The following is a 12,440-nucleotide window of genomic DNA, read 5'->3' as shown; positions in this document are numbered from 1 at the left end:
TGCTTGACTTAGCAACCTTGTTCTGTTAACATACTTTTTACTAACAGTATTTAATAGACATTTTTAAATGGTGTCAGTAACTGGCATTAACAGAAGGTCATTCTTTCACATTTCTTAATACATGTCAACTGCCAATAGCGTTTCTTACTGGAGGCATTAACATATACTACAGCACTTGAAAAATACTAAATACCATGTCTCTTAAAGTTTACTAGTGATACAACAGGGATATGAGTGATATAAAGGTGGAAAAATACTTGTTTTCATCTAAAATTGGCATGCGGATATGAAAAGTTTGTCTTTTACAATCAATAAACACAGCTTAGTATTCTTAACTATTGAATTCTTGTACATCCTTATGTAAGTAATAAAAATGTTGTCTTGGCACCTTTGAAAGGCTAGGACACATTTTAGGTCCTAAATTTTACGATACCCATATATGAAGAATGCAGCCTTTATTTCAAATATTCTTGAAAATGTATAAAAAGTTTATTTTCAAAGTATTTTCATTATATTGTTGAGCTCACCCTCTTCCTCTTTTGTTTCTTTGTTGCTGGTTGGAAAGCATACAGACACGCAAGCATGCAGAATATTGCGGTTTCCGTCACATCTATGGCCAAGGAACGTCTGCAGCATTTGTGGGTTCTGATCCAAGACAACTGCTTGCTCAAGATTCATCAGGTATTGTCTGCAAGCCTCATAGTCACATCGGAGAATGTGCTGCATTAAAGTTTGTTTCTGTACTCAAAAGAATAAAATATTTTAACAATTCAAAATACAAAAGACAGACATACATGTTTCCCAAGTAATTATAGTTTTCAGTTTTTGAAATTAATAGAAAGGTCTAAATCTAGGACATTGGCAGGAAGTCAGTGCAGAAACTGTTGAGAATACGCATCACCTCAATTACAGCTCTGTTAAAAATAGAAAACAGCATGCATTCAGGCATAGACAAGTTAAAGGAAAGGAGAGGCTTAAGCAGCAGAAGTTATCAGGCTCACAAAGTATGCCTTTGACTTCATAGCTGGGTTCTTAAGATGGACTACTTCTATTTCATGGCTACATGTAACATGGGAAAAGTACAACTGAATAAACTACGGGGTCTACATTAACTAGTGTTACATATTTGTTTTAAACAAATTATATACATCCTGAGAAGTGAAGGAACAGAAGCTGTTGAAGGTCTGGGAGGCTCACCCCATATATAACAAGCTTTTCCACAGTGATGGAATACTCCACTGTGAAATCAATCTCAGTCTGACAGGTGCACAATACCTCCTGGTGGCAGCATAGCACACAGCAGATGTAACTAAACTGCACCAAATCACTAATGGGTTTATACAAGTACGATATATAAATTCACAGCAGAACTATTCATACAGAACCACACATGAGAACAGAATTCTACAGGTGAGTCAAGTGAAAAAAAAAAAAAAAAAAAAAATCTTTGCTTGACTCTCATAATTTCATAATGTATGGTCCAAATATAAGATTGAAAGAAAAAAAGCATTGCATTCACAAGAAAACAAGTTATTGGATCCCTCATAAAAACTGTACACCCATAAAACAAATGAAATTCTATACTGGTAGTATACATGAAAAGGTAAAAGTTTAAAAAGTAATGCCTAAAAAAAATATTGCTAGTTAAAAGTCTGCTACAGAAGCCGTGCACCCCCAAAATGGATCTTTCACTTTACTATGTAAATTTGTGCTTTCATATTTCTAAGAAAATCTTCTGTTGAAATCAGCTGCATTGAAATAGTGAAAATACAAATCTGTATCTGAACACAAATCTGCTTTAAGCATAACTTTATAAAAGCAAGAGGGAAAAAAAAAAAAAGCACATAATTCTGTAGTAAAGAAAATATTTTACCTCAACAGCCATAATGATAATAGCAGCTTTCTTTTTGATGGTCGAGTTAGCAGGAAGATTTGTTAAGGAATGAACACCCATTCCAAGACTACTAATAGGTGGAAGATCGAGCCAGTCAGGGTCTCGTATCCCACCCATACAATCTTTTGCCATTGGATAGATTGTACCATTTCCATCTCTAAGAATAATAGGAGATTCCTACATTTGGGAAAAAAAAGTTTTATTATTAAGCCTCCACAATTTATAAATATTTTTTTTTCCCAAAAGGTCCAGTTCTGCTTGACTGCTGACAATGACAACAGTTTACCTAAAATTCTCATTTACGCCATTGCCTCCTACCATTACAAGTGGTGCAGCATAAGATATCAGATTCCCTTCCTCAAATGCCTGAAATGCACTTAACTTGGTAAATACCATTAAAGGTATCTTCTTCTTTATGATATACGTTCATTACCAAATATTCCCAACAAAACATATAGTACCTATACTTTTAGCTTAGTTAAATGTTCCAAAGAAAGTTGAATATATTGAAATGAAACGTTCGCATTCAGTTCTTCTAAAAAATGTTTCCTTCAACTATCCTAAGCAAAATATATTGTATTTGTGGAAGTTACACTAAAATGGTTTTGGTAGTTTTTCTCAGCCCTCCTCATGGATGCCTGCACAGTGTAATCAAGCTGTATAATTAGATAAAATAAGATACTTAACATTGGATAGCAGAAAAAGTTGCACAAAACTTTGATATATTCTTTTTATTATCAAGTACAGATTTTTTTGTTAACATTTCCATTTATGCTCAAGAGTGGATTTTCATCTGACCCAATTCCAAAATATAGCTAGATAACAAGTTCACACTAACACAGGAACTACTCTGTTAAGTTTTTTCCCTCCCTTTTTCACTTTTTATTCAAGGTAGAATTTGAGTAAGATTATTAGAAGTGCTTATGCAAGTTAGATTGCTAATCCCCTTGTACCTTCAAAATATTAATGGTAGCAGCACGTCTTTCATAACTCATTTGAAGAACTGTTTCTTTGCCAGTCTTTGGAAAGCCTTACAAAAGGCTGTACCATCCCATTCAAAGATGACAGCAGTGAAGTGCAGTGAGGTTAAACGATTGAGATACAAAACCACAAACCTGTCCAGCTGTAAAAATAGCAACACTTCTCTCATTCTGACCCAGGAATGCAATGCTGCTAGTAGGGAAATTATTTTCCTGTTCAGCCTTTCCTGTGGCAAGGTCAAATATGCAGTATCGAACCCAGTTCCCAGTTTTCAGAACAGCATGCACTCCTTCAAAGATACACGAAGAAAAAAGTTAATGTCTTTTACTGATGGTGTCCAGTAAAAGAACTCCTAACTAAAGCACTTTTAAGGAATTACTAATATCGATGGAAACAACTGTTTGTGTTAGTTTGACAGTAGTTATTTTCCTTGAGGAAGAGAGACAGGTAATAAAGGATCCAACAGAGTATCTTACAGGGTAAGTCCTACTTGCCTTTTGAATCTACATTTACTGCCAGGATCTCTGTTTTTTCAGGAATACACAGCTTTTTAGGTGTCCTCTGAAAACAGTCAGGAACTTTTGGAGTTCCACCAGTTTTTACAACCTGAAAACATACATAAAATTTTAAGAGGCAATTAAGCACGTAGTGCTGACACTTTCAAGATACTGATTGTTTTCTCAATGTTTCACAAAGACATACCTGCAGTTCATCTATTCTAAGCAGCCTACAGTCTTGGAGAAGAGAAGAAGGATCAGGATCTGAATTAGAACTGCTCTGACAGTTTGCATTACTGGAGGTGCCTGGGAATTTCACAGCAACGTAAGCACCATCCACTTTTAGCACCTACAAGCAGAACACATTACAGTTTTACCAAAAGCTCTGAACAGTAACTGTTTAGGTTGATTTGCTTCAAAATAAGCCAGACCTTTATCAGGAAAAGAAAAAAGTTGACAACAATCAGTGAAAAAATTCTACAGCTCTTGGTCATTAGCCTTGCTATTTTGCTAAAATTACTGAAACCTTAAAAACTTGGATTTCTTAATGACTTCACAGGCATCCTGAATCAGATCAAAGGTCCCTCCATTTCAACATACTATGTCCACAGGAACCAACACCAACCTATTACAGAAGCTCCTGCTGATACTTCCCTTGTATCTTTCCAGCTTCTACCTACTGGAAACAGCAGGACAACTTCATGTTTAATAGCCTGGGTAGACCCTTCTCTTATTAATTTGTCCAATCACTTTTGGAAATAAAGACTATTCTTGCAGCAAAGTGTTCCAAACATTAATAACGAGTCAACAAAAAACATCTATGCTGAACCTCTTACTTTAAGTGCCCATTAGCTCTTGTACTACAACAAACAGGAAATCACCCTTTTTTCCTTATTGCCCCATCTAAGAATTTTTTAAAGCTTCTGTTGCAAAGTCTTAGTGCTCATTCCTCAAGATGACTCTGCATAGTGGAAAAAAGAAGTGTTGGTTTATGGGTCTATTACCTGTTCCTTACACTTCATGATAAAAGTTCTCCACTTGGTCCCTTCGGACTGAAGGATACAGACAAGCCTACCCAGACATGTGTCATGCATCTGTGTCTTTCCCTCCCCCCAGGGAAATGGAAGTTATTCAGCCCCACAGTGACATAGCCATTTTTGAGACTGTAATCCTCTCTAAGAGTTGCTGCCATGCATATCTAATCAGAACTGTCAAAATAGGTTTCCTTGATATAGAAACATCTTATGCTATCACCAAACAGCAAGGCCCTTTGAGGTTCCAGTTGAGACCATAGTTTTCTCAAAAGGAAAACAAAGATAAAAGGGAAGGGTACAGGGGAAACAACAGAAAATGTTTTAATTTTGAGTAGAAATAAGACCTCTGTATGCTCTGTCTTGATCAAAACTAGATACAAGCAACCATCAGTCTTGATTAGGACCTAATTTCTCAACAGTTTCTACAAAGAAAGTGCTTACAAAGCAATATTAAAGATCCAGATGTAATCAACTTTATCTAAAACATCCCTGACAATAAAAGGCATCTCAAATTTTCAAGACATTGTAGGTAATAAAAATCCAAAGATTTCCATGTTTTCTCCCAATTTCTCTAGCTACATGCAGCCTATCAAGTATGTTAGAAAAAGGATACATTGACAAATATGAAGGTATAAGCAGATTTCTTGTAACAAAGATTATTGTGGATAGTCTCAGACCACTTGCTCCCCCCATGCTGAAAATTCACTCTAGTAGCAGAGCTCCTAGTTCTAGCAGTAGAGCATCACCGATGGCTGTAAGAACACTACCCAAGACTTTCAAAATTCAGACCTAGTCAAAAGATTCACAAACATTAACTCTGTTCTAGACTACACAAAGACAGATTTCTACTGAGACTTGCAAGACAACACTCCAGACAAAAATCGTGATTTGGTCAAAAACTTTAATCAAGGTACATTTAGATGTTTTAAGGTAATCAGACTAACTTGTAAATTTGAAATCACAGGCCAATGGTTCAATCACAGTTTCTAGACTGACATGTAGAACCTTTTTTTTTTTAATGACTAAATGCTTCTACAAAAGCTTTATAAATTTGGGCTGCTTCTGGAAACAGAAGATTCTAAATTGTCAACGTCTAACAGAGTGTATGAAATTTGTTTATGAAGTTTCAAATTCATAACTGGGGGGGTGAGGGGAAGAAACACTCCTCAAGAGAAGGCACAATCCCTAAATATTCAACATATCCTACCTCCATAACTAAAATTTTTCTTCTACATGCTTCCTAGCTGCTTTTTAGTGTTATTACCGATGTCATTTTTCACTTACATCATTTTTCATGTGTTCAAAGAAATGCTGATAGTTTTTAAAGTGCTGGAACCCTGTGGTGACTCTTTCAGAGTCCACATGCCAAGTATCTTGTTATTTCCCAATTTGTGGTTCAAGAAAATCATGTATCTTTAAAAACTGGAAAATACATTTATTAAGATTTGGTTGAGAAGAAATTCACTTCTTCAAAAGGTAACCAAAATGCAGTTCTTTAGTTAAACAGTTACTACTACATCTATTGGCTATTAGACAGAAAGAAAATAAAACTATCCATTGATGCAGCAAGCAACACGGAGCTTGAACAAAACGCTTTTATAGCAATTGTACATAGAAAGCTCCCAAGCAGAGATGTGGATAATGAGATCTGATCTTTCTTTTTAATGGAAGAAAAAAAAAGTGTAATTGATAAACTGAAAGAGGAATGTACTTATCTGCTTTATCCTTACTACCATCCCATCGCCACACTCCTTTAAGCCACAACGCCAACGCACGCTGGTTGGCAGAAAACATTCAGCTAAAGTCCCTTCCTCAAAAGGAAGTAGAGGCAGGTTCTGAGCTGCTTCTCCTCCCCTGTTCCCTCTTACAGCTGTTCATTTAAAATCACATTAACAATAGGCTGAGGAGCCTCTAAAAATAACAACGCTGACTACAAGCACATGAGCCTTTCAGAAGCAAACCTGTTTGGAACCACTGGCCATCTGTAGAATCCTTCCTGCTCCAGAATCACCATATTCCCCTTCTCAAGACACAGCAGCAGAAGACCAGGGAAAATACTTTTTTTTTTTTTTTTTTTTTCCTTTTCTAATCTCCTCGTTGGTATGAAGGAAATTTTAACATCACAGAACAGGCTTCTACCTCTACTTTCAAAGTAGAATGAGCACTCTCAAAGAAATACTAACACAATTTTAAAACATACAACTTCAAATTATTAAAACCAGATTCCTAATAGGGATTAGGTAAGTCTTCTGGGACTATATGCAGCCTGAGGACTTTCAGCTTAAGCCTTTTCATTGAAATGCTTCAATCTCCGATGGAAATCAAACAAAAAGTTCCAGTGACTGACTGAAGTAATACAATACAATGCACAAGTTAAAGAACAAACTACTCGATCCAAATTTATGTTTCACAAAATCCCTAGGATTTGATAAGCCTTCTGGGCATAGGAACTGCAAAACTGGTAATACACAGAAATCTCACCTGATTGAGGGTGACTTTGATGAACAGAAGCAGTTTGGGGAGGCCTTGGACTCTGCCAACAGAAAGCCTCAGACCAAAATGAACTGCAGCTGCCAGAGAAGAAAAAAGCAGCTCCAACCCAGGTTTCCCTACCCTTTTGTTCTAAAAGTGGTTCCAGATACCATATAAGCCATTCCAGAAAAGGAGATCCAGAAGCTAATGTGGATAAGAAGAATATCCCAGAGTGCATGGAATGGACAAAACCAGCTTCTATTCCTCTGATACCAGTGCACAGTAACAAAGGCTTATTTGAGCCCATATCTTTTCTAAACTACATAGAAAGAAGACTCCCAACAGATTTCTCATCAATGTGGACAACAGAAGAGACAAATGACAGGCTTCTTCATTTCATCAGTCTTTCATTAGATGGATAATCCTATAATCATTACCTCCTCCATCTCGTGATGGTCTTGGAGGAATAAAGGCTTAGTTTTGTTCCAAGCCCATGAAGGATTTAAATTGAAACGAGATTGGAAGATAATATATTCCAAGGAGAAAGATGACTAAATTCAAGAGTATATCTAACAGACTTCTGCTTTCTTCATTTCTTTCAGCACTGCCCCAGCCTAAGAACTTTCACACTCTCACCACATGCTCTGGTTATTTGTCACTTTGGCACCATGCACAATCCACATTCACAATCCATGTGTGTAAAATGCTGTTTCTATGATCTACCCATATCAGAATAATCACCAGCAGTCATCTTAGACCATAGCGACCAGGGAAGGGCTGTTAACTGTATCAAGATCAGTAAAAGCCCAGAGAGAAACAGGCATGTTAGAACTTGACACCATCTCCCTGCCCACCATTCTACAAACAGAACACAACAGTGGTCTTGGAAGGATTTTAACCAACACTTCTTGGAGACACATCATGAAGTTATTGCGTACACCCAAAAGTACAGGAACACAAATTTTCCAGAAACAAAATTATTTCAGGAACACAGGCTGAGCATCATTAAAGCTGAACTCCTTTCCTATCTCTAAATTCCACCTCCTGAAACCTACGTGAACAATTCTTTTTTGTGTAAAGCAAAGAATTATCTCAATAGTTTTAAAAGGTGGCAAACATTCTCACAGGAGCTCATGGCTATCACACTTTATTCACTCTATTCTAAAGAATATAAATGTTCAAAATTCCGGGTGCTCTTGCAGGTAAAAGGACAGAAATCAGGTTTTTGTTCCTCTTACTACTTCAGATCTGAATCATTACATAAGGGATGTCATGGTTCAGCCCCGGTGGGCAACTAAACACCACGCAGTCACTCACTCACTCCCCCCACCCCTGTGGGATGGGGGAGAGAGCTGGAAGAGCAAAAGCAAAAAAAAACCCCCAAAAACCAAAACAAACACACTTTGGGGTTGAGATAATAATATTCATTATGAAAATAATAACAATAATGATAATAAAAAGGAAAAGGGAAAAAAGGGAAAAAAAAACAGGAACACAAACGATACAACTGCTCACCACCCACCAACCAACACTGCTGGTCCCTGAGCTGCGATTGCTGCCTCCCTCCCCCGGCCAGCTCCTCCCAGTTAACATACTGGGCATGACATTACATGATATGGAATATCCTTCTGGCCAGTTTGAACCCGCTCTCTTGGCTGTGCCCCCTCCCCTCCCAGCTTCTTGTGCACCCTGCAGAGCATGGGAAGCTGGAAAAGTCCTTGACTAGTACAAGCACTACCTAGCAACAACTGAAACATCTGTGTGCTATCAACATTGTTTTTATACTAAGTCCAAAGCACAGCACTATGCCAGCTGCAGTGAAGAAAATTAATTCTATCCCAGCTAAAACCATGACAGGGAGTATTTTTTGGCCTCACAGATCAATTAGCCTAGTGCAACTGACTTCATGTTATGCTCAAAAAACATCCACCAAAATACCAGTGTGTTTCTCAGAAATGTCCCAATATTCACATGCTCCATGACCACACATTCTATTTGAAAAGAGCACTCTGAGAAAAGCTGAGCGTTACTCTATTGACACCATAGTTTGTAGCATCAAGTAGTTAAAACACAAAGCAGTGCTTCAAAGCCTTTCAAATTTTCTGAAACACCAAAGGTAACAAAATCCTGGGTTACATAGGAATAGTATATTCTCATGCATATTGCTCATAACACTGAGGCCATCCATACCAATACATCAAAGATGTGGCTTTTTTAGAATATCATTCAGTAAACAAAAGACCATGGAAGACCAGATGAAGGTACATCTGGGTGGACTCTAAAAGGGTAGGACTTCTTAAGCAATGAAGTCTTGAGAGCCCAAATCCATACGATTATGTTTTTGAGTCTGAGCCTCCATACACATTCAAAAATTATTTATACACAGAACAGTCAGACTGCTTAGAATTCAAATCCTCTCTGTGCTTAATTCAGCTCACAACAAGCTGAATTACAAACATTACTGGTCCACAATGAACAACATTAGCTATTCTGGAGCCTGTAAGAGAACACTGCAGAGTAACCCTCCTGCAGTCCAAAGTGCCTCTGGTCTTTTTCATGTAATAGCACAACTGATCAAAATCACAAACACCCACATAACACAGCATAAACTGTATTTCTGTCTTTAACCTGGACACCACTAGACAAAAAAATTTTATGGTTTTGTCTTCTGGATTCTATCTGAATTCTAAAGATAAAGTGTTACAAAACTATGAAAGGAAAAAAGTGAATGACCATACACATCACTGCAAAAGCTCAGCTTGCTAAGTGGAAAACCTTTTTTGGCTTTCCTGTTGGACTTATTTTTGAAAAGTAGAGCAGAGAACTGTTTAGATGACCTAATCCCTCCTAACATCGCACAACAATATCAAAGGAGAAATGGAATATTTTCCTCTACAGCACTCTTAGTCAGAACAAAGGTTTACTAGAGAGGAAACAAAAAAATTAGAAGGACCAAATAAACAGATTTTCTGAAGTAATAAATCAAATTACTTTATAGTCATATTAATGAAGCATGTAATTTCTAATCAAAACATTTCTGTTCTTTCGCTGCCAGAACATAAGATACACCCAAATGTTCAGCTGACATGTATGTAAAAGTCAGTCACACCACACGTTAACTCTTCACAATCTCACTGGACACATGGGAGCTATTGCTCAAGTCACCAAAAATAATCTTTTGGATAAAACCACATCCGCTTTTCTTAATATTGTCATTCAACTTAAAGTACCAGAATGTTATTTTTTAAGATTCATCACGTTTTATTCGTGACGCATTCAGTCTATTGGTATCATCATGTTACGGACAAATAAAAATACAACAAAAGTCACATTAGTCAGAAACATTCTCAAGCATCCCCAAAACTATGATACTTTTAACAGTTAGCTTATCTAAAAGGAAAAACTTTTTTTTCTCTCTTCCCAAAGACAGTGGGATAGTGTGTTTTAGACAAACCTTGCCAACAGGAACATTCTTAACGTCTTCCACAAACACAACTTCCCTCAGAGACCACTGCTCTTCATTCACCTTCTCCTCCTCTTTTGGGGCAGGAGTAGATCGTCGTCGCTCTGAGACAAAAAAGTTATTACCAGAAAAAGAGACTTGAAATATTTAATCAAAGCATTAAAAATGCAGTGTTTAGTAAACACCAAACCTTCCCTCCCAAAAAAGATTATCAACAATCAAATTTTGACATTAACAAGTGGTTAACAAGAATCTGACTTTAAAAGTCAGAGCTGCCTAAGACTATACCATGCCACTTGCACGTTTTTCTATGAAATTAGCACTAATAAAGCCTATCTGATAAACAAAACAATTTTTAAGGACTTTTAAGCAAAATAATTGGAGTACAAGTAATTTTGTTGGCAGGGTTCAGATATTAATCCTGTAAGTAAAAAGGCTGACATTGTAAGACCCTTCATTCAGCCCTGCTTCGTATCACCCTCACACAAAGTCTGCTTGTCTACTAAGTGTGGATTTTTGGTAAACATCTAGAAGAGTAGCTAATGAGGCAGAAAATAGCTATTTGGGCTAACAGCAATTGCAATTCAGTTAGATCTGCTGCATCTTTGCAGCAAATCTGAACAGTAACTCTAGTACACTCAGGAATCAAATTTAAACACTTAACATGCCTAAATTAACACTGACAAGAACCTTTAATCTCCTGAATTGAGAACATAGTCTAACTAATATTATCAATATATTTAAAGTAAGAAGCAGAGAACTTCAAGTTAACTGTGAAGTTGACTTCAAACAACTACTTCAAAATCCAAGGAAAGTTATAGTCAGTGAAAAACTACAGCTGAAAGAAATACATAACAGAAGAAATCAGTAGCAAAAGACTTGACTAGTAAAATTAGTTAGTACTGCGGATCTGAGCATATGAGGTTCTTGGTCATTGAATGAGGCCACTTGATTCTCGAGGCGAACGCTTCTTAAAACTGCGGTATTTGAACAATTAGAAGAAACAGGAGCAGAGAGATTTCGTCAAATGATGGCATTGTAATTAGCCCTTTATAAATTTATGGATTTAAATAATAAAAAAGTGCTTAAGAGATCAGTTACATGAATTCTAATGCAGCCTTTTAGGTTTTTAAGTATAACTTGTACTATAAAACTTCCTCTCACTGCTTGTGTGTGTTAGTAAACAATGTCTAGTTTTAGACATTTTATGTAATAGATGACGAACTACTGCTTTATGCACTGAAGTTCACAGGAAAGACAAAATGCGCAACGACAGCTTAATCTCAAAAGGAATTTTCCAAGACAAGTTCCACTTCTGGGCTGTAAAGAAACTCACTCGCATATTTCTGTTAAACATAAACAACTTTATCTTCAGACTTCCTCTTGATCACCTCCTGAAAGATACTTCTGATTCTGAGAACTAAGTGTTACGCTTGCTTAGATACACCTTACATCAAGTAGTCACTGCTCACACTAATGCATTTAACACTGACAATTCACTAATTATCTAAAGTCTATTACAAAAGCCTTTACGTACATTGCAGTTCAGACTGAAAGACCACAAATTATTCTGAAATTAGTACAGAATCTTTGTAGCGCTGCCTTTTATGAAAACTCTTTATATATACAAATATTTTATGTTACTCTGAACTACACATTACTCACTATATGGCATTGATGCACTGCTTGCTATTGAAGATGCATCACTACAAGTGGAAGCTGGGGACGGCGGAGGACCCATCTCAGTTTTCACTGGTTCCTGTTTGCTTTCAGGCCTGGAATAAAAGGCGTTACTTAGAATGAAGAACAAAAAAGGTAAGATCTTTTCTGTGGCGATGGACAAAGTGTCAGTGTGTCCCAGCCATGTTCCTTTAATAATGCTTTCATGAAGTAACTCCATACTTACCAACAGCCGTCCTAACTGACAAGGCTATACATCTGATGTCAGGAATGGTGCTATGCTGCTTAATCAGGGATTAGCTTTGTAACATTAACAGGGCATAGATACAATATTACAGAAAATAAACATCCTTAGATGTGCTTCATTTGAACAGAGGAAAAATTATTAGTTTACACAATAACCTGAAACTCTGGAACAG

The 12,440-nt window shown here is 36.8% G+C and overlaps 1 protein-coding gene across 14 annotated transcripts in view; it reads right to left on the bottom strand.

Annotated features, from left to right (window-relative positions):
- Positions 1-12,440, bottom strand: part of UBR5 (ubiquitin protein ligase E3 component n-recognin 5) — a 91,850-nt gene that overhangs the window by 35,370 nt on the left and 44,040 nt on the right. For all 14 annotated transcript variants that reach the window (XM_064442284.1, XM_064442280.1, XM_064442283.1 and 11 more), the window contains 7 exons: positions 12,007-12,116; positions 10,333-10,445; positions 3,578-3,721; positions 3,370-3,481; positions 3,010-3,164; positions 1,874-2,071; positions 528-738 (listed from right to left, as the gene is read on the bottom strand). In XM_064442284.1, coding sequence (XP_064298354.1) covers positions 528-738; positions 1,874-2,071; positions 3,010-3,164; positions 3,370-3,481; positions 3,578-3,721; positions 10,333-10,445; positions 12,007-12,116 — 1,043 coding nt within the window. The remainder of the gene's footprint in view (positions 1-527; positions 739-1,873; positions 2,072-3,009; positions 3,165-3,369; positions 3,482-3,577; positions 3,722-10,332; positions 10,446-12,006; positions 12,117-12,440) is intronic.

Source organism: Phalacrocorax carbo, chromosome 2, assembly GCF_963921805.1.
Source record: "Phalacrocorax carbo chromosome 2, bPhaCar2.1, whole genome shotgun sequence".
In the NCBI taxonomy this organism is placed as follows: Eukaryota; Metazoa; Chordata; class Aves; order Suliformes; family Phalacrocoracidae; genus Phalacrocorax; species Phalacrocorax carbo.
Note: the sequence above shows the minus strand (reverse complement) of the source record. Positions and strands in the feature narration are given on the sequence as shown.